Raw genomic sequence first — 23,352 nt, forward strand, 5'->3', positions numbered from 1 at the left:
GGTGACTTGTCCACAGTCATTTGAGTAGTTCATTTACCATTACTCTGATATAATGTCAGAGATGATCAACTTAAAGAGAGAAAAGGTTTCTTTGGGGTTATTGTTCTAGAGGTTCCAGCATGTGATCTAGTGGCCACATGCCTTTGATGAGGCGGGAGTGAATATAGGATACACTGCTCACCTCATGAGCCAGGACAATCAGAGAGAGAATTCTAAAGTGTCTCCCCGGGCACATGCCCTGAAATCTTCTAGCAGACTCCATTTCCTAAGATACCCCACTTCCCATTAACACCGACCTGAGGACCAAGCTTTGGCACGTGGGCCTTTGTGGGACACTCATCCAAAGCATTTTATTAGTGTAGATTAATGTGCCAGAGCCAGAGTTTAACAGAGTGGAAACTCTCCATGACTTAAAATGTAGACTTCCTTATAGCATGATGTGATCCTCACTCATGATGTACTTAGTGTGAGAGGCAGGCAGCATGTACAAGCAGTCCATATTTGTGCACATGCTCAAGAATAATGGTGTGAGGAATCACTTGCAGAAAACATATGAGAGGTTATGGGAAATGTTCCATTTATAGGTTGGTGAAAGACAGTTCAGTAAAAATGACTCAGGCATAGTGGTACATACCTGCAATCCATGTATGTGGGAGGTGGAGAAGGAAGGATGGTGAGTCTAAGCCAGCCTTAGTCACATAGTAAGACACTCTTTAAAAACCAAAGCAAAGGTTTTGTTTGTTTTGTTTTTCAATAACCAAGAAGTATAAGCTTCCCTGGCATAGAGCATAGAGAAGCACAAAGAGGTATAAAACAGAGACATTTTCTTTAGCTAAGCCATCCAGACACCAATGTGAGATTTTTATACTCTATCCTTTCAGTTGGTTTTGTAAAAAAATATTTTATTGATACTTTGTGGTTTTTACATCATGCACCCAGATCCCATTCATCTCCCCTTCCCATCACCTCCACCCTCTGCCCTTATTACCTTCCCCCCAAAACAAAACAAAATTTAAACTACAGTCTAAAAACAAAACAAAAAAGAAAATTTTGGTATGGAAGCTGTAGTATGGCCCAGTGAGTCATACAGTATACCCCTTAGCCCATACATCTTTACTTGGTAAGTGTTCTTTACATTGGGTCAATCTGTTCTAACTACCTAGCACTAACTATCCTTTTATCTTGCCATAGACAGGGAAAAAATCTGCATGCATTCCGGAATGACCACAACATATGCAAATACAGAACTAGAATATCTCCTTTCCAGAAGTGTTACTTGAGGAAGTGAAACACAGACACACAGCAGGAAGGCTGTGTTCCTTATATACCCTCATTCCACATCTGTGGTCTTGTGGGAAATAGACCCCTTACAATAAAAGGTCTACACACATTCAACAGTGACACACAGCCAAGAGAGACAATGGATGGTAGAGAGCAAAGCCTGTTTTAGAGCCACTAGGTATAGAGTGGGTTCACCAGAGGATGTGGACAGCCTGATTTGGGGTTCTCATGGATATCTCAAAGGATAGAGCACCATATGCAGACAGAAATGCCAAAATATGGTGCGGACAGAGACAACACAACAGGCCCACATGAAGTCTCTAATGTGACTGGTCCTCAAGCCACCACTCACAGATACCAAATACAAAACAGGTGCCCTGAGCACACCGGTGTCAGTTTCAGGACAGGACTCCAAGCAAAATCTGCTTGTAAGAGTGTAGGGATACCCAACGCTCAGCAGGTCCATCAATGACTCACAGATAGGCAGCAGGGGAGAATAGAAGTCTAGGGCTCCAGGCAGGCTAGTTTGCAAGGCTCAGCACAGCTGGATGGGATGAGTAAAGTCTCATCTACTCATGCCTCATGTTGCACCAAGGTAGGGAACCCTGAAAACACACCCCAGGGAATCCAATGGCCTTTGATCTCCAAAGGCATAACACATAGATTGTGTAGTCATACATGCAGGCATATACACACATGGAATAAAACTAATGAAAGAACCACAAGGTCTCCTGTTCAGGAGGGAACCAGGAGAGCCCAGGCTGTGTCCAGTCCCTCTAATCTCCAGGTGTCAGATCTGCAGCCCTTCTTTAGTTATTCTGAGAGACACAGGGCCATGTCACCAAGGTTATTGGAGGACTTTTCCCACACCTGACATGTCTACTGAATGGTGTGCAGATGCAGGAAATGTGGTATACAAAACTGATTAGCTATGAGCAAAAACAAAGTGTTAACACGATGAATTTTAAAATTACTATTCTAAGAGAAACAGACTGAACACATCATAAACTTTCATTTATATTGAGTATATAGAAATTGCAAATCCATGAGACCAAAAGTGGAGAGGTTTGCCATGCTGGGGAGGAGGGCAACACTGCCTATCTCTTGCCTATAGACCCAGGGGATGAGAATTCAAAGACTGTATTATTCTGGTAATTCTGCAACCCAGTAAATTGGCTACAATTATTGAACAGAGCACTTAAAATGGGTGAACTTTATGATATGTAAATTATCCTTCACCAAAAACTATTTTGAAAAATGGAAATATGTTTCAGTGCACAATCTCTTTAAGAGTCAGGTAGGAAAGATTAGATTTTTTAATGCATGATTTTGAAGGGTTGCTTTTAAATTCACAAGAAAGTGATTCTTGAAAAAGATGTTAAGCGGATACAGTAGCGCATAGTACAGATCCCCGGGCTGTGTGACTCTCTTGCACACCAGTGTTTCTCTCAGCTCTTCTAGAACCAGCCTCTCATTTTTGTCCCTACACAGCCGAAGCAATTCTCTTAAAGCCCGAGAATCTTCTTAGGACATAGAATTAAAGTTGAAAAACACTCTTCTAGTGGACTTAATCCATTTAGTAAAATTGGTGTGTTCTTTTAAAAATATGTACTTGTGCATGTTTGCACGTGTGTTTGCGCACAGGTGCATGTACTAGTGTACACAGATGCAGGCCAGAGAAGGATGTTGGGTGTCCTGCTCTGCCACTCTCCACCCTTGAGACAGGGTCTCTCACTGAACTTCAAGTTTTTAGCTGAGATGAAATTCCTAGCATCCCCCTGGCTCTGACCCCAACACTGGAGTTAGAGGCATGCAGAGGTTTTTTTTTTGTTGTTGTTTCCTTTTTTTTTTTAAATCGGTGCTGAGGACTCAAGTTCAGGTCTTCATGCCTGCATAGCAAGTGCTCCTACCCACTGCACCACCTCCCCAGCCCCACACATGAAGGATTCTTTATTTTCAGAAATTACCCTTAGTATCCTGAATTAGGCTAGGGCTTCTCCAGGAGACCAGATTTGTTAAGTATGGTGCCATGCTCATTAAATTACGTTTACAATATTAATTGCACAAAGTAGTAGCTTCCATCGTGGCATTTTTGTATGTGCATATGAAATACTCGGATCATATCTACAACCCCTCAATAGCTTTTGATTACGGCTATTTCATGGGTTTTTATTATGTTCAGTTGCATATAACACCAGGGGAATTTGTTGGTCGTTTAAGTACTTTTCTTACATGATCTTTGATGGCTTTCCTGTGGTATCTTGAATATTTAACAGGGCGTTTCACTGTATTGCATTTCACATCAAGAGATACACAGAAGAAATTTGTTTAGATTTATTCTTTTGGGGCATAACTTTGGATCCCAGCTTTGCTTCTATTTTCCGGGGTTCTCTCACTTCAAGTATGCTTCCTCTGAGGTGCTGAGGTGAGAGGAAGAGGGGTGCACCATGCGATAAGCTCCTGCACAAACCGCTGTTGTGGTCTCTTTACTTTAATTCACCATTTGTTTCCCTGGGACTGAAGATGCTCAGGGCTTTGTTCACGCTTGGCAAGTATCTATCACAGAGCTACATCCCCAGGCTCTCGATTCACACTTTAGTCTGAAATAGTACCAGAAGGGAAAAAAACTACTAACAAGTCTTTACCAGCCAGGGCAGGAATAACCATTCTGTAGGACAGTTGTCCCTGTTCAAGGCAGAAGTGCTAGGTTCACCACTCGTCCGTTCCACAGACATTTCACACCTCTGTCGTAGTATCCCACCTTCCTCCAATGTCTACCTCCTGCCAGACTTTGTCCTCAGAGACTGATGGTGATGCTATGGGCATGCTTAGCTTCCACATAAGAGGGGACTAGAAGAACAATGTCTAAGGCTCCTAAGTGCTTGTGTGTGCCCAAGAGTCGATGGTCCTGTCATCCATGGAACACGGTGCACTGTAACTCTGTTACACATAATTGGAGCAGCTAGCACAGGCTGGGGGCTGTGCGGATGCTCGGACAGGCCCACAAGAGGCCACAGGACAATGTTGCCTGTGATTTTCCTCTTCCTCTTTTGCTACCAAAGGAAAAGTGGAGTAATTATTGCTTGTTAATCTCTGATTATTGGTGGTGAAACCCACACTCTTAGGTATGTTTTCATGCAAATCAGGACATGTAAGGATCATGCTTTCACCCTGTTGAAGCATTTGTTTGAAAACGACTGGCTTTCCTAACCTTACATTTGTCACTTTATTGCAGATTCGTGTCAGAAATGCTTCAGAGGAACGTAAGTGAATTTGTTCCGTTTTCACCCAGAGGGCCGCTTTGTTAGCTGTAGCATCTGTCAAGTTATTTCATGGCTTAGTCTGTGTACCTACGGCTTAGTCTATACTTAAGAGGTGTTTTCCTAGAACCTATGATTGTTGACACAGTGTACCCGGGAGCTCAGCTCAGAGAGGTCAGACTTTTTAAAATTGAAAGCATCTGACAAAGACTGTGAGGACCGAGGTGTGGAGTGTGATGGCTTCTTGCACATATGCAGTGTCGGATGACGGTCACAGTGCGATCCATGCACATGTGCAGTAACAGGACTGCACAAACGCCTTAGGTATCTTTTCACTTTATAACTGAGAACGTGCCCTTTGATCAATATTGCCTCATGTGAGCCAGAGATCCCATTTCTGAGTATCTATCAAAGGAAATAAAATGGGCTATCTTGGAGAGATATGTGCATCCTACATTTACTGAAGTGTTATTCACTATAGCTTCAAATATGGAAATGACCTAGAAGTCTATGGATGAATAGGTAAAGAAAATCAATTTTATTTATTTTTACTTTATATATGTATACAAGAAAACCATACATACATGTTTGTATATACATATATGTATATATGTGTGATGTATATACAACCTAAATAAGTCTCCTATATCCCATGAGTATGTGTGTATTATTCACATATGCATGTATAATGGGATACTATTTATTCTTAAAAAAAGATCTTGCTATTTGAGACAGCACAGATGAATCGAGTATATTATGTTAAATTAAATGAACCCAGTTCAGAAGAGTAATACTGCATGATCTCATTTGTGTGTGCAATCTGAAAAGGTCAATTCATATAAAATTCTGGCTTTTGCTTTCCAGGGAAAGCTCGTAGGACACTATATTTAGACCTTTCTTCTTTTAAGCAGTTTTGTAGTCAGGAACAATGATCTGATTTTGGTGGATTTGATTATTCACTATTAAAATATGCAGCAAACTTTATGTCTACTGAATTTGTTTACAGCTTCAGGGATATTGTGTGTACCCTTTTGTTTTTGGTTCCTGTACCCCTTGTCTGTGTGCAGCACAGAACCCAAGTTTAGTCAGGTATGTGGATTGCATCGCAGGTTCACTAAGCTTGTGGTTAGTCTAAGATGTGTTGCTCACCTGCCTATCACAGTAACAAAATACCTGAGGTAAGAAGTTTATAAGAAAGGAAGGGTTGCCTTGACTCACAGCTTCAGACAGTTTTAGTCTATGATCACTTGACCTGGTGGCTTTTAGGCCTATGGTTAGGCAGAGCATGAGGGCAGATATCCCCGTCAGAGGAAAGCAGCTTACCTCGTGGCTGCCAGGAAGCCACCGTCTACTTCCTTCCAGTTGGCTCTACTTCGCAAAGGTTCTCTCACCTCCCAGGTGCACTATTAGGCAAGAACCTTCACCCAACATGAGTTTGGGGAGACATTTCAAATACAAACCATCATTTAAGGTGTGACAATCCAGTCACTGTCCTCAAGAGTCACCCTCTGAACTCACCTCACCTTAACCATTCTCACTTCATTTCCTCTCCCTGGTCTGGGCCTTCTAATTTTGTGGCATTGGTCTCTGCAGAGGGTGAATTGCTCTGCGATCCAAAGAGGTGGGTGGCGTGTGGGCCTTCTTCATTGGTTTTGTCCACTGCTAGTGTGGAGTGAAAAGCAGGCTATACTCTGTCATAGTGCCCTGACTACAGGGTGCCTTGCTCTGTAAACATATGGCACATGAGGCCCACACATCTGCTTTTCCCTGGCATTGCGGGGTCCGTGAAGACAGCGCTACTTTTTGCCTCCAAGTGCATTGTGAAAACTGGTTTATGAATCCAGAGGACAGACTCATAAGTCAGTAAACCTAGCCCTTCCTTCCCTTATGACCTTCACTGTTACACTGGAAGCTGCAGGAATGTTCAGAGTTTCTTGTAGCTTACCCCTGGGTGAGTTATAGATAATGCTTACAGACTCTCTTCCTTACTCCCTCTAGGGGTCATTTTATCCTGTCAGTAAGTCACTGAGGTATTACTAAAGAGCTCTGAGTGAGGATGCAGCCAGCACACCCCCTCAAGATGTAGGCAGGGAAACAAGCTACCGCCTCACATGTAGTGTCACCACCCCAGGTCTCATCTGAGGTAATGGGAAGGGAATGCCTGTCACAGAGATAGAACTTTCTTCTGGGAACTTGAGGCTGAAGAAAGTACTGTTCTCATCATAAACTGTCTTTTGGAACCCAGAACCTCTGTCTACTAAAAACCAGAGATGTTCCTCAATATTGAAACTGTAAAATCACATTGTTATGGAATGTGCTATGTGTTCATAATCCCCATATTTTCCTCACAATTTTTTTATTATTTCCAGTACTCAAGGGTGAAACCCATAGTGACCCCGCGCTTTTCCCTTTCTTGCACGGAGACCCTGATGAGTAAACTTGGCAACATCGCGAAGACCCATGACCTGCACATCCAGGTAGGTATTTTTCTATGGTTTGTGCCTCTGTCCATGCCTGCAAGATCTCTTAGTACCCTCAGATCATCTCTAATAGTCTGTAATTCATCTACTGAGATCTCCTAGAGTCAAAGAATTTCAGGACACGAGGTTCCCTGACTGACGTCACCAGGAGGCACCCGACTGATGTCATCTAACCCAGTTGGTCAGTTTTGCAGGTCAGGCACCTGAAGCTGTTTTCATCCTCCATATTCTCTGATCTGGCCAAGACAACTTCATAAAGGATAGCAAGGTCAATGTCAGACTGCCTATTCCTGACAAAATGCGTTTAACACATTTCCTTCCTGCTTTTATTTGATGCTTTCCTGGTGTTCTAGACCTTCATTTGTGGAGGAACCAATTATTATTTGAAAAGTACAAAGAACTTAATTTCTACCTTACAAACGTGCGTTTAAAATCCTTTTGTTTCGAGTTTCTTAATTTAAAACCAGGAATAAAAAGTATATCTCCCTTTATCATTAAGTTGTTGCAATTTAGCAATAAAATGCTTTTAAAATCTCACAGCTGGGTTAAAATTAGGAGCTCCCCTCCCCCACTCAAGCTTAATTACACACTGCACTAAAATTTCCCCTCTTTCAGAGCTGATGGTTTTAGAGGGAAGGGAAAGTTGGGGTGAAGGCAGCATATTGATTCCTTACTTTATTAACTTTAAAAATGTACGTTCATAGAACCCATTAACATGTCTTTCCTGTAATTATTGTTTGTGGCTTCTGATATTTGGACTTTAGATTCAGTTCCCCCACAATTATGCTCTGGTAATAAAATTCCAAATTTGTATGTTTTATTCTAAAAAAAGAGAGAGAGAGAGAGAGAGAGAGAGAGAGAGAGAGAGAGAGAGAGAGAGAGAGAGAGAGATATTAAAAACTACATGAAAATAAAATGAAAAAGACACGAAGAAACCTCTCCTTTGGATGGAGATGTGGGGCCGTTGACAAAGTGCTTGCCTGGTGTGTACAAAACCTTGAGGCTGATCCCAGGAATTGGGACACAGCAGTCAGAAGGCAGAGGAGGAAAACTCAGAAGAGCAAGGTTATCCCTGGCTAGAAATCTGGTTTACAGCTGTGTGGCAAACAGGAGATTGATTAGAGGGATGGAAGATACACATTTAATTTTCCTATCCAGTCAAATTGCCTGGTTGTTCTTCCTCTTGGGTTACGTCCATGCATCTCACTGATAGGCTAGGATTTCCTCCCGACCATGGGTAGAATCTGATGTAGGTGCAGCACCGGTTGAAATCTTTGCTTACCTTTTCTTTTGTTGATCTTGCTATGTCTCTTTTTAGCACAGAAAAACAGGCCTGGCAGAGTTGGTTAGCAAGTGTTTGTTGGATCGTGAATTGGTCTCATGATCTACTTTCATCACCCCTGGGTCTGAAATGGCTTTTTTCTAGAGGCTTGGGTGGCTACTCCAGTTCAAGGCACTTTGTGTCCCCTCAGATTTCAGGTGCCCCATGAAAGGCTGATGTGGCTGTCTATTCACTTGGCTTGTGTGTGGACTCCCTTGAGCTCCTTCCTGATGAAGGCAGCATTGTCCAGTTCTGTCATTTTCATATTCTTTTCTGCAAAACATCATTCAGAAAGTCAAGAAAAGAGGCAGACTGAGGACAGGCCCTGAACCCAGTCTTCATTCTGCTTCTGGTGCTAGCTTCTGTATAATTTCACACCTGAAATATGACTAACACATCTGCATTAGAGATGGAAAATGACTTATCTAGGCCAACACTTTTATTTATGGAAGCTAAAGAAGAGAACTGGCTTGCTCTAAGACATAGAATTAGGCTCAGAATTCAGCTTTCTGTTCAACTTTTAAGTTTTTTTTTTTTTATCTGAGTGAACCATAGATTCATCTTCCGATGGCCATTGAATTCTTTTTTTTTTTTTTCGGTTAGAAACAATCTTATTTCACATGTCAATCCCAGCTCCCTCTCCCTCCCCTCCTCCCCTGCCCTCCCCACCACATCTCCCAGTCTCCCACCCAATCTCCAATCTGATCCCCAGGGAGGATGAGGCCCTCCACTGTAAATCTCCAGTGACAGTCATGTCATCCAGAGCAAGGCCTAGGCCCTCCCACAAGAGTCCTGGCTGAGACAGCCTCCCATATTGTGGCATGGGCACTCAAAGTCTATTTGTATGCCAGAGATAAATACTACCCAAGGCCCCATAGATTACCTAGGCCTCCTCACTGACACCCACATTCAGGGGGTGTGGGTCAGTCCCATGCTTTCCACACAGCCATCAATCTGGGGTCCAAGAGCTCCCCCTTGTTCAGGTCAACTGTTTCTGTGGGTTAAACCAGCCCAGTCTTAACTCCTTTGCCCATCAGTTCTCTCTTTCTGACACCGGATTTCAGTAGTTCAGTTTAGTGTTTGTCTGTGGGCATCTGCCTCTGCTTTCATCAGTCACTGGATGAAGGTTCTGTTTCCTAGACTCTGTGGCAGTAGGATTGTATGCTGGCACTCCCCTGATTCATGCCTAAAATCCATGAATGAGTGAGTACATACTATATTTCTCTTTTTGTGACTGGGTTACCTCACTCAGGATGGTATCTTCTAGTGCCATCCATTTGCCTGCAAATCTCAGGATTCCATTGCTTTTTTCTGCTGAGTAGTACTCCATTGTGTAAATATACCACATTTTCTCTATCCACTCTTCAGTTGAGGGGCATCTAGATTGCTTCCAGTTTCTAGCTATTACATAGCTGCTATGAACATAGTTGAACATGTGTCCTTGTTGTATGAATGTGTATCTTTGTGGTGTATGCCTAAGAGTGGAATTGCTGGGTCATGTGGCAGACTGATTCCCATTTTCCTTCGCCATACTGATTTCCTTTTTTTTTTTTTTTTTTTTTTTTTTTTTTGGTTTTTTGAGACAGGGTTTCTCTGTATTGTTTTGGAGGCTGTCCTGGAAGTATCTGCCATACTGATTTCCAAAGTGGCTGTACAAGTTGGCACTCCCACCAGCAGTGGAGGAGTGTTTCCCTTTCTCCACATCCTCTCCAGCATAAACTGTCATTGGAGTTTTTGATTTTAGCCATTCTGACAGGAGTGAGATGGTATCTCAGAGTTGTTTTGATTTGCATTTCCCGGATGGCTAGGGATGTTGAGCACTTTCTCAAGAGCCTCTCAGCCATTTTAGTCTCCTCTAACTGAGAATTCTCTATTTAGTTCTGCAGCCCATTTTTTAATTGGATCCTTTGGTGTTTTGGAGACTTGCTTCTTGAGTTCTTTGTAAATTTTGGAGATCAACCCTGTGTCAGATGTGGGGTTAGTGAATATCTTTTCCCAATCTGTGGGTTGCCTTTTTGTCTTGCTGTGTCCTTTGCCTTACAGAAGCTTCTCAGTTTCAGGAGGTCCCATTTGTTAATTGTTGATCTTAGTGTCTGGTCAGATACTACAGATACAAGCATAACCAACAGAATACAAGAGATGGGAGACAAAATCTCAGGTGTTGAAGATACATTAGGGGAAGTAGATTCATCGACCAAAGAAAATCTGAAGTCCAACAAATCTCTAACACAAAATATCCAGGAAATATGGGACACTGTGAAAAGACCAAACCTAAGAATAATAGGTATAGAAGAAGGTGAAGAAATCCACCTCAAAGGGGCAGAAAACATATTCAACAAAATCATAGAAGAAAACTTTTCCAACTTAAAGAAAGACATGCCAATGAAAGTACAAGAAGCCTACAGAACACCAAATAGAGTGGACCACAAAAGGAAATCCCCTTGCCACATAATAGTAAAAACCCCGAATATATAGAATAAAGAAAGAATATTAAGAACAGTAAAGAAAAAAGGCCAAGTAACATACAAAGGCAAACCTATCAGAATCATACCTAACTTCTCCATGGGAACTCTGAAAGCCAGAAGGCCCTGGGTAGATATTCTACCAATACTAAGAGACCACGAATGCCAGCCCAGACTGCTATGCCCAGCAAAGCTTTCAATCACTATAGATGGAGAAAACAAGATATTCCATGACAAAACCAGATTTAAACAATAGTATCCACTAACCCAGCCCTACAGAAAGTTCTGGAAGGAAAACCCCAATCCAAGGGAATTAACTACAACCAGAAAAACATAGGCAATAGATAATCCCACTTTACCAACAACCAAAAGAAAAGAGGTGGAAATCCATATATAATTCCACCACCATCAACTATTCCAAAAAAAACAAGAATGAACAATCAATGGTCATTAATAACCCTCAATATTAATGGTCTTAACTCTCCCATAAAGAGACACAGGCTAACAGAATGGATTCGAAGACAGAACCCACTCTTCTGCTGCATACAAAAACACACCTCAGCCTCAAAGACAGACAATGCCTCAGAGTTAATGGTTGGGAAAAGATTTTCCAATCAAATGAACCCAAGAAACAAGCGGGGTTAGCAATTCTAATATCTAACAAATTAGATTTTAAAATAAAATCAAACAAAAGAGATGAAGGAGGGCACTTCATACTCATCACCAAAGATGAATCCACCAAAGAAATCCACCAAGATGAAGTTTCAATTTTGAACATCTATGCCCCAAATACAAAAGCACCCACGTTCATAAAAGAAACATTACTAAAACTCAAATCACATATAAAGCCCCACACACTTATAGTGGAGACTTCAACACCCCACTCTCACCTCTAGACAGGAATACCAGGCCATTGAATTCTTATAGGAAGGTTGCTACAAGGAAGGCACTGGGTGCTCTTTAAAGAGGACATAGGTTGTTCTTGCTATGGAGTAAAGTCTTAAGGGAAAGAGTCTCTCTCTCTTTCTCTCTCTCTCTCACACACACATACACACACAGAGTCATTTGTTTATAATAATTGAAAATTAAACCTGAGTAAGCATAGAATTTAATGTTTTTAATCCATAGTTGTCTACATTAGCAAGTTCAGCAAGTAGAAATAAGAAACGGCATGTTGAAAAATGAGATATAATGCCAAATATTTTACAGAAAAAGTGAAACCATTCTTTCTTTGTGTACAGAGCCATATAAGTGAAAATCGTGAAGAAGTTGAAGCTGTGAAAAGCTTATTCCCTGATTACAAAAACTACACAGATGTCTATGATAAAAATAATCTCCTGACAAACAAGGTAAGTTTAGTATCATGATATAGTCTATGTAAAGCAGTCTGTACCCTGTAAATTTCAAAATCTCAGAAGTAATCACAATTCTGCGGGACATATGCATTTCCCAAACTAGAGTAAACCCAGTGTGTGTGTGTGTGTGTGTGTGTGTGTGTGTGTGTGTGTGTCTATGTGTATGTTTGTGTGTATACATGTGTGTATGTATGTGTGTATCTATACATGTGTGTGTTTGTATATATGTGTCTATATATGTGTGTGTGTATGTTTGTGTGTACATGTGTGTGTAGATAAGTGTGTATATACGTGTGTGCATGATATGTGTGTATCTATCATCTATCTGTGTGTGTCTATATGTGTGTGTGTACACATGTTTGTGTGTGTTAATATAGGACTGATATTTCATCCCTGTCCTTAAATCTAAGTTTTTCATTGGATGGTAAGTATGACCTTTCTTCCAACGATGCTTTCATAGTTAATAGGTCAGTGGGCTTTTCTTTGAGCCAGCAGATCCATTTCCAAGGATAATTCTTTAAAGATTATAAAAATAGGTGTTCTGGGGCTGGAGGGATAGCTCAGCCATTAAAGGCTAGGCTCACAACCAAAAATAGGTGTGCTGATAACACAGGAAATTATGAAAATAGCTTTCCCCAAGGAATTGGTTAAATCATAGAATTTACATTATTAGAATTCCAGCCAGCATTCACAATGAACAATATATGCATGCTCCCACAGAAGAACATTTAATATAGTTGAATATGTCTTGGTGTGTTTTCAAACATAAAAACTGTCCAGAGATACATAGTGAATGTTAAAAGTAATTTTTGAAACTCTGAGGCTTAGAGAAATGAGTATATATTACTTCTATAATTAATGTGAGTGGCAAGAGACCTCATTAAAGCAGTATACCCTTTGGCCTTGACCTTCCATGAAATGAACACGCTACTCTGAGAGTTTACTGCCACGAGTAATTTCTTAGTGACTACACAAAAGGAGATATGAATGGAAGTGATTTGAAAGGTTAGTACTTTGCATAAATAATGGAAATTTTACATTGGAGGTTTCATCCGTCTTTACATATATTACCATATAATTAATAGATTAACCTTAAATTTTCATGTTAATTTTATTTGCATGGAGATTGAGAAAGTTTTATTTAATAATAATTTTTGCCTATTGAACTATGCCTCCCAAGGGAGAAAGCAACTGGATATAGGTTTTATATTAGAGTAAAAGAAATTTAGAGAATTAAGTATTACTTGAAAGCCTGCAAATCTAACCAACATGAAAATTTGGAAAGGTTTCAAATGTGTGGCACCTATTTTCATAATGTTTGCCTCCTTAACTAAAAGTTATTATGATATGACATATCCTGATGTTTTGTCAAGAACCATTGGTACCTATATTGAAACTAGTAACATAAAGAACAATTCTCTCAGATATGGTGACTTATGCCCAAAATCCCAGCATTCCAGAGGCTGAGGCAGGAAATTTTGAGTAGGAGATCAGTTTGGGCTCTATAGTGAGTTCAAGGCCAGCCTTAGCTATATAAAGGGATACCATTTCTAAAGCAAACCATCTATAACAAGTAACCCATAGTTCTTTGCAAAATCATACTTACACCTTCCATGTTCTTTTAGAAAGTCCTAATTGGAATACAGACAAATGTCAGCCTACTAGAGGTGCATTTTATAGATTAGAAAAGAAGATACTTGAAATTTTTCTATAGTAGAGATGATAAAAGCATAATGTGTTCAATCTGGTTGTATTTCCTATGCCATGGATGAGCTGGCTGACCCTGTACTAAATTGCAAATCAGCCAAAAGAATCAAAACAAAGAGCCAGGGCTACAATAGAGTTCAGTGGTAGAATACTGGGCTTGATTACCAACACTACTAAGATAGATAGATAGACAGACAGACAGACAGGCAGGCAGGCAGGCAGGCAGACAGGCAGATAGATAGAACATACAAATTTGTTGAGCATTTTGTGATGTACATTTGGATACAGGGATTTTGTTCTTTCAAATAGTAGCAACTGTCTTTGCAAAGACCATTGTAGCCAAGCCATTGCTTCTGTATCTTCTTGTAGTACATAGCCATGGGTATTATTAGTACAAGCATTTTTAGTAGTAAACTCCATGTTGGCTATTCTTCTCTCTAGACAGTCATGGCACATGGCTGCTATCTTTCTGAAGAAGAGCTTAACATCTTCAACGAACGAGGAGCATCCATTGCACATTGTCCCAACTCTAACCTATCGTAAGTAGTCAATACTTGCTTGGCAGATTATTGATGTGTAATGTGGATAGGCATTTTCTGTTTTCTCGGTTGTTCCTCTCCTAGGATCAATTTCTACAGTAGGATTGAATAGGGAAGGAACCAGGTAGGTGGATGCTCATCTGTGCGAAGGTGAAGAAAGAAAGCATTTGAAAGAGGGCATTGTTGCAGGGCATACATTTGAAGATTTCTGCATGCAGCAAGGGGAAGTATAACAGAGTTTAAAATCAATAGCATTCAGGTTTTACAGCTGAGAACAGACTTTAAAAAGTGCATGTCCCTACCCCCATGGAGGGCCTCACCCTCCCTGGGGGAATGAGGGGATAACGGGGGGGGTGGGGGGAGGGCACGGGAGGAGGGGAGGGAATGGGAGAGGGACCTGGAACTGACTTGTGAAGCAACCTCGTTTCTTATCTAAATTTAAACTGGAAAATAAAATATAAAAAAAAAGTGCATGTCCCAAGGAGTCAGTCTTCTCCAGAGTTTAGAAGGGAGTTACGGCTCCATTGCACTTGGACATGCTGCTGAATGTGTGACACAGCTCATATAAGAGAACCTAGGAGGAACTTCATCATATTTAATTCCCAAATACAAAGGCTTTATTTGAAACATGTACTCTTTTTTGGTTTGTTTGTTTGTTTGTTTTTTGGTTATTGTTGTTGTTTTTCAAGAAAAGGTTTCTCTGTGTAATATCTCTGGTTGTCCTGGAACTCACTCTTGTAGACCAGGCTGACTTTGACTCACAAAGATACACCTGTAAAGGTGTGTGTCACTACCTGGTGTTCTTACTTTCTTAATGATTATTAATTCACCGTGAGTCAGTTGAAAGTTATGACTTGTATCTTCAGCAAAACAAAAAGGCCCATAGACATAAAAATGTTTAAGTTTAGGGAAGTTGTAGATAACATGATCTAGTCCAGAGATGCTGGGTTACAAACTCAGAGTTGGCCAGGTGGCACACTCCTTTAATCCCAGTACTTGGGAGGCAGAGGCAAGTGGATCTCTGTGAGTTTGAGACCAGCCTGGTCTACAAGGACAGCCTCCAGCCTCCAGAGTCATAGAGAAACCCTGATTTGAAAAACAAAACAAAGCAAAAAACAAAACGCTGGACCATTAAATGAACACCAATGGTCACAGAGAGCTCTCCCCTGTTTTTATGATTTGATGTGATAGAGCATGGTGACCACACAGAAGTGTAATTGAACAAAGAGGTTTTAATCTAATGCAAGTTATCAAGTTGAGATACTGGGGAGGGCATCTTCAGATCAACTTGGTCCTTGTGTCATATTGTTTTCCTTCTGTGAATGGGTCAGGACATCTTCCTAAATAGAATCAAATAGAATCAAAGTATGTCTGAGAACTCCTTCCTAGCCAGCATGAGACACAAGGATGGAGGATTAGGACAATCTCGTTAGGGTTTGCGGCTTGAAACAGGGAAAATGGTGGAAATTTTAGTTGTTTTGTTGTTGTTATTGGAGATGAACCTGGGGCCCTCTGTATCCTTAATAAGCATTCTACCACTGAGTTAGTTAGACCACAGCCCTGAGAAATTCTGGCTTGTGTGGTTTGGAGATTTGGGGGAGGAGGTCCGAGAGATACTCTAATTTTTGAGGCTGCTTCTAAGGCCCAATGCATCATACACTGGGCTATTATTTTTGTTCCCTAATACAAATTACTTCTTCTTTGGGTAGTACATTGTTCAGGATATAGAGGAATGCAATGCTTTATGATTTATATTTTCTATTATAGAAGGCGGAGTTGGCTAGGTAGGAAGCCTATAGCTTTGTTAGATTTACAGACTAACTACAAAGCATAGTTCTTTGGTGTTTTCCATGTAGTTCCTTGCTTCTTTGCACCCCCTTGCTAGAGTGACTTCAGACCAGGAAGCAAGAAACGGATTTTTATGATCTTCTCTGCCCCACCACTTTCTTTGCCTGGTCTTACTGACTGTTGGCCTTTGGGCTAATAAAGACGAGAACCCGTTTTTAGTGTGACCACCATCTTTGACAGTGTCCATATGCCATTAAATCACCGGATCTCCTTGTTCTTGTGTCTTCTTTCTCTCCAGGCTGAGCAGTGGCTTACTGAATGTGCTTGAAGTCCTGAAGTATAAAGTGAAGATAGGGCTGGGGACAGGTAAGCAGCCCCTACCTGGAGCTTAATTGATGAATAACTGTTCTGATGTAGCTGACTTGTAGGTATAGGGTTTGTGCTTAAGGTACATAAGCTTTATTGGTTGCTAGGGAGCATGTCTTAATAATAAACAGCAACCAAATAGGGAGAAGTTTTCTAGTCTTTACCCCTTCACCAAGCCATTTGCCCTGTTCATTGTTTGGAAGCTGGGCACCCATGTCTAACAACTCACAACTGGCCATTCCAGCTCCAAGGGATCTAACATCTGGCTTACACAGCACTTGCACTCACATGTGCCAACTCACACACAGACATATAAGACATTAAGAAGCACAATTTTTTTAAAGATTTATTTATTTATCATGGTATATACTGTTCTGCCTGCACGTATGTCTGCATGCCAGAAGAGGGCACCAGATCTCATTTCAGATGGTTGTGAGCCACCATGTGGCTGCTGGGAATCGAACTCATGACCTTTGGAAGAGCATCCTGTGCTCTTAGCCACTGAGCCATTTCTCTGGCTCCAAAACACAAGTTCTTAAGGAAGGAATTAAATTATTCTTGCTGAAAATTCAGTCAGTGATGTAGAGAATAAGACTGAGAAAGGAAGAGCATATGAGTGTCACAGGACAGTGTGTAAGACAGACACTGAGCAAAGAGCATGAGGGAAGGCTGAAAGCATGGTACTGAGACAAGTTCCTGGCACGTGAGGAACTGGGATAGATATAGTAGGTCATAGTCAGAGCCTGGGAAAGAGCAGTGCTATGAGAACTCACACACTTTATGCTAAATCATAACCAAACATCGTGCTCCCAACGCATTGAATCTGGGAATAAAACATTACCACAAAACAAACAAAGGCCAGTTTTCCTTCAGATGATTGTCTTGGTGGTGGTGGTGCAAATAATACCAAGGGCAAAAGAATTACTAATCAAAAATACTATTCATATATCTACATCTCTCCTTCAGATATAAAAGCAACAAACTTCTCAGCTATATAAAGGCTTGGAAAAATTCTCCTTATGACCCCGTTGAAAAGAATTACTTGAAAGTTTCTTTTATTAGTGATACATCAAAATGAAGGGTCATTATATAGGTGTGTTAGTACAACTGGGGAATGAAGGGAAGCATCAAGTTACAGGAAGACAAGTTCGCATGCCTCCCGGCATTTGGAAACAAACAAACAAACCAACAACAAACAGACAAGAGTGACCTAAGAATAGAAAACAGACTCAAGAAGACAAGGTCATATATCTTCCCACATTTATTTGGAAACAAACAAATAAACAAAACCCAAAGATGGTCTGAGAGTATACAATGGACTCTTTGGGTCTGGGAAAGGGATCATGGGAACAGGAAAGGTGGGAAAAGAAGGGATGAGGGACAAGATCAAAGATTGATAAGATGTATGCATATATAGAATTGCCATAGAGAAATCCATTCATTTGTACAATCAATATGTGTCAACAATAATGACAAAAAAAGCAGTAACCAGAGCAGGTGACACACTTCTGCTCAGATTGAGGTTTGAACAGTCAGATTGAGAGTAGTGACAGTGACAGGAAATTCAGAGAAGTGGATTTGTATCAAAAGAGTGCCACTAAAGTTTCTTGCATAAATTATTTTAGAAGTTGTAAAGAGAAAAGGTTAACAATATTAAAAGTAACTCATGGTAAGTCAGAGAGATTTTTTCCTTTGGTAGAAACACACGATAATTATTTTTAAAACTGAACATTAGATTCTTGAGTTTTGGTTTTGTACTCCTTATATTATTTGTATATTTTCAATATGTTATAAAAAATTTAAGTAATGTATGCTGCATAAGGAAGAGATTTAGGGGAATAGACATAGGTCTTCATCTGGAATTCATTTGTTTCACATAACTCATACACACAGACTGGGGTAATTTTGTTTCATATAGCTCATATGCATAGACTGGGGCAATTTTATAAAGTATTTTAAGTACACCTGTGTCACATGATAGCAGATGTGAAATTTTCTAGTATGTTGTCACCTACACTTGGGATTTCAAAATTTTGGATCTAGAATGATTGCCCTGTATAAAGAAAACTACCTGAAGAATTATGAAAATTGGACTCCTCCCCTCTAAAATATGAAGAAAATGGCAAAATAAACATTGAATAAGACCCAAGCAATACATGAAGGGAAAGTTTAAATATATAAAATAAACACATATAGTATGAGGTACAAACTTGTTAAAATGCTGTACATGGAACCAGTGTCCCACTTGCCAGGACTGTTCCCTATCCTAACCTGATGGTGCCATCACTCCGTGGGATGGGTAGTTTTTCTTTATTAGGCACAAGCTAGAGTAATCTGGGACAAGGGAACTTCAACTGAGAAATTTCATCCATGAGATTGGCCTGTAGAGAAGTCTGTGGGGCATTGTCCTAATTAATGATTAATGTGGGAGGGCTCTGGAAGCCATGGCAGTACTTCCCTGGGCATGTGGTCCAGGGTTGTATAAGAAAGAAAACTGAGCAAGCTGTGGGGAAGAAGCCAGTAAGCAACATTCCTCCATGGTTCTGTGTTAGTTCCTGTAAAGGGAGGCCTTTTCCTTGAGAGAAGCCTTCCTGCCAGCCTGGTTCTAGAGCCGCATTAGTCCCAAATAAACACACAGGAGACTATATTAATTACGAAGCTGTTGGCCTTGCTTGTTTCTTACTGGATAGCTCTGACTTAAGTAATTACCCCATAATTGTTAATCTAAGTATTTCTCTTACCGGAGAATAGTTCCGGGCTTCCTACCCCATGGCGTTACATCTTGACTCTCTGTGTTCCTCCTTCCCAGAGTCCTCCTGGACTCCTAGTCCCACCTATCTAGATTCCTATTGGCTCAACAGTGCTTTATTGACATAATCACAGGACTTCCTCCACAGTTCCTGTCTCCAGGTTCCTGCCCTGAGGTCTTGCCTTGGCTTCCCTTGATAATGGACTATGACCTGTGAGCCAAATAAGCCCTGATGTGCTTTTGCCACAGTTTTATTACAGCAATAGAAACCTAACTAAAACACTCTCTGAGCAACAGCCTTCTTGTGGACTTTGGTCTAGTAATGCCTTGTTTTCTACATTCTTCCTAAAGCAGTTCTTTTGGATGCCAGCTGATATGACAATATCTCTTCTTCATTTTCTATGTGTTCACTTTGCAAAAGCCCAGACCTACATGGCCTCAACAGTTCCCCTTTCAATGCCTACAGTTGGGTGTTTAGGAGTAGCTGGAAAGAACAGTGAGTTTCATGTTAAATTTTGTGCTCAAATTCCAAGCAGCCCTCAACACTGGCAACAGAGATGATTATATTACTCTAATAAGTATTTGGTTCCATAATCCAAGATGGGGTTTTATCTCTCTTGATTCTCCTAAAACATTCTATTGCAGCTCAAGCCCTCCTCTTTCCTAGCACATAGCCTCCTTGTAGGTCATTACAAGGATGTAAAAATAAATCATAAGTCTTTGTTTCAGTTTCCATCACCAAATTTACGCACATTCTTTCCCACCATTTTATGTTGTCCATTGGACTATCCCTACCAATACACAGCCATCTAAAATATCTCCTTTTAGGTCATAATACATAACTGTTCTCTTACCCTGACACCTCCATCAATTTCCTGTCCCACATTGCTGCCTTTCTTCACAGCAAAACTTCTTTGAGTGTGGACATCCACACAGCTCCTGATCTCCACCACCCCAGTCCTGATTCCTGCCCAGTCAGCAAGGCGACCATCCTGTTTTTTGCTGTGACCCACTATAGCCATGATCTCTTTGCTGCCTCTCAAAAGAGGCCATTCTGTTGTGACTGAATGCCTCTGTGGTCTGCTGTGGTTGACACGTCTCCTTGTCCTAATAGCTGCATGGGAATCAGCAAAATTGCATTAAAATTTTGTTCTTCCTCTGTTGCTGACCATTCTTTCATCTCTGAAATCTTGCGCTCTTCTTCCTGTCTGTTTGGAAAAGCTGTCTCCAAAGCTCAATAATTCAATCTTTTTTTGTACTTCAGATTTCTCCCCTTAGGGATTTTTGTCCTCAACTATGGCCTCACATGCCTCTTAGTTTTTATGTGTATCCCAGCTCCTCTAACAAAATGTCCCAAGAACAATTTGACAAATCTCATGTTTGAGAGCCTCTGTTGTTAGAAACTTTATGAATTATCACATTACTACTAGCTGGTGTGGCATGGTACCTTGGTTTAATAGCAAGTTACTTTGTCCATGGACCTTGATATTTTTGTCTCTAAAATGGATTTGATAATAGTAGATACTTTTCATGTTTGTGTGGAGAACTGGTTAAATCAATGTTGTGTTGTTCTTATACTGATTCTTGGTATGATACAACACTAGCTTGTGACAATTGCCTAATCAACAACGCTTTTTAATTTTATAATTATTTCACTTCTTTTTAATTAACATGAAATAGTTACACACAAAAGGCTTAATGGGTGCTTGTTATTTATTTGTGTGTGTCCAAGTGTTTGTGCTTATTGTGTGTGTGTGTGTGTGCGTGCGTGTGTGTGTGTGTGTGTACACGTGTATTCACATGTGTATATATAGACCAGAGGTCACCCTCAGGTAACTTTCCTTAGGTGCTGTGATAGAGTCTTTGAATGGGACCTAGGGCTTGCCAGTTAAGCCACAGGATCCCTAACTGTGTGTCTCTGCCTTCCCATCATGCCAACATACTCAGATTTTTACATAGGTCTTGTGGATCAAACACAGGCCCTAATGCTTGCATGACAAGCACTTTACTGACTGAGCTGTCTCCCCAGCCCTGATTATTCTCTGTTAATACATACTAATAACTTAAGTAGCTGTAGTAAAACTTTTCAGGGAACCAGATGATCCTCTAGAAATACTGTTCTAGAAAAAGAAACATACTCTACCAAAAAAAAAAAAAGCCATGCAAGTTTACCTAAGGACATACAAGACAGTTTAACATAAAACTCAGTTGCAATCCAGAATTGCTACTAAATAACCAATTATTTTTGATAATTGTAGTATTTATAGGCACTAAATAATCATATAAGTCTACCAGAAATGACAGGAACATTTAAAACTACAATGGATATTTGATTAGTTATAAAATCTATTCTCTAATAAAACATGCTATCTTACTTGACATTCTATCAACTCATTTCATAGCCTGCATTTGTTCCTGCCAAAGCAGTGTTTCAATTCATTATGACTAGGGGGCTTAATCTAAGTCACTAAAACTCTCATTTCTCATTCAGTGATGCCAACAAGTATGGGAAGCTGTCCATATCAGGCTTGGTTATTTTTTGTACTGCTTCTAAAACTTAGTACAATGAACTTATTGTACTAAGTTCATTCTAAAGCTTTCTGAAGAATTATTGTTTGATGGGGAAGTCCTATGTATATGTCAATAAAGCACTGTTGGCCAATAGGAAAACAAGATAGGTGGGACTAGGAGTCGAGGAAGACTCTGGGAAGGAAAAACACAGGGAGTCACGACGTAGCTGTGATAGGGGTAAGAAGTCCAGACCTTTTCTCCAGTAAGAGAAATACTTAGAATAACAATTATGGGGTAAATACTTAAGTCAGAGCTAGCCAGTAAGAAATCAAGCAAACGGCCAACAGCGTCTTGTGTGTTATTTGGGGACTACAACACGGCAGAGACCAGGCGACTAGTGGGGAAAAACCAAAGCGGCTAGCAAGGAAAAGGCTTCACTCAACAATTGTTTAAAATTTTTTTGTTTAAAAATGGTTTTTAATTTTCTAAACTTTTCATCTAGATTGGAATAACACTCAGACGTTTTCTTAAATGTATGCAATTGTGAGTTTATGTTAAATCACATTATAAACTTTTCACAGCCATATTTGAGTAATTGCTGTGAGTGTTCAAGAAATAAAATGCATCTCTTTATTATCCATGTGGATGTTATAGTGGGTTGAGTTGTGGTCCCCAAAAGAAATCTACTAGAACCTACAACTATGGCCATATTAAGACTAAAGGTTTCTGTAGACATAGTCTAGGTAATGCTGGCAAGATGAACTCATTCTGAAATGGGGTGGCTCCTAAGCTCAGCGATCAGTGCTTGTAGGAACACAAAAGGAAAGCCACAAAGACCCAAGAGAAGAAGGTGACGTGAACACGGACAAGAGACTGGAGTTACTGCCATAAGCCAATGTCTCCATGAGGTATGAGAAGCTGGAAGGGACAAATCAGGATTCTTCCTGAAGGGTTGAGGTCCTTGATGACACTTTCAGTGGTGCTGGGGTCTGAAGAGCTGGCCTTGAATAGTTTCAGCACACACTCTGCCACTGAGCTATACCCCCCCAGTCAGCCCTGCTGACCATTAGATTTTAGACGTCTGACTGCCAAAACTATGAGAGAACTCATTTCTATTGTATTAAGTCATAAGACTTGTGATGTTTTGAGCAATCCTAGGAGCTAATTCCAGAATATATTTAATTTTAATGAAAGATGGTTTTTAAAAATAAGCATGCACAGCAGATCAGTACCCATCCCAAGTATACACACGGTCTCTGGACTCCCATAGAACAATGTGAGGTGCACTCTCACCCTGAACTCTTGGGGAAGGGTCTAGGCCCTGCCCTATATGAAATGACAGACTATGGACACCCCCATGGAGGGCCTCACCCTCCCTGGGGGAATGAGGGGATAACGGGGGGGGATGGGGGGAGGGCACGGGAGGAGGGGAGGGAAAGGGAGAGGGACCTCGTACTGACTTGTGAAGCAACCTTGTTTCTTATCTAAATTTAAAATGGAAAATAAAAAAAATATTAATAAAAAAAGAAAAAA

At 40.6% G+C, this 23,352-nt stretch overlaps 1 protein-coding gene across 3 annotated transcripts in view; it reads left to right on the forward strand.

The window, feature by feature from the left end:
* Positions 1–23,352, forward strand: part of Gda (guanine deaminase) — a 79,229-nt gene that overhangs the window by 48,525 nt on the left and 7,352 nt on the right. For all 3 annotated transcript variants that reach the window (XM_005063768.4, XM_040746523.1, XM_040746516.1), the window contains 5 exons: positions 4,517–4,544; positions 6,911–7,018; positions 12,046–12,153; positions 14,308–14,405; positions 16,492–16,559. In XM_005063768.4, the coding sequence (XP_005063825.1) occupies positions 4,517–4,544; positions 6,911–7,018; positions 12,046–12,153; positions 14,308–14,405; positions 16,492–16,559 (410 nt within the window). The remainder of the gene's footprint in view (positions 1–4,516; positions 4,545–6,910; positions 7,019–12,045; positions 12,154–14,307; positions 14,406–16,491; positions 16,560–23,352) is intronic.

Source organism: Mesocricetus auratus, unplaced genomic scaffold (genome assembly GCF_017639785.1).
Source record: "Mesocricetus auratus isolate SY011 unplaced genomic scaffold, BCM_Maur_2.0 Super-Scaffold_4256, whole genome shotgun sequence".
NCBI lineage: Eukaryota > Metazoa > Chordata > Mammalia > Rodentia > Cricetidae > Mesocricetus > Mesocricetus auratus.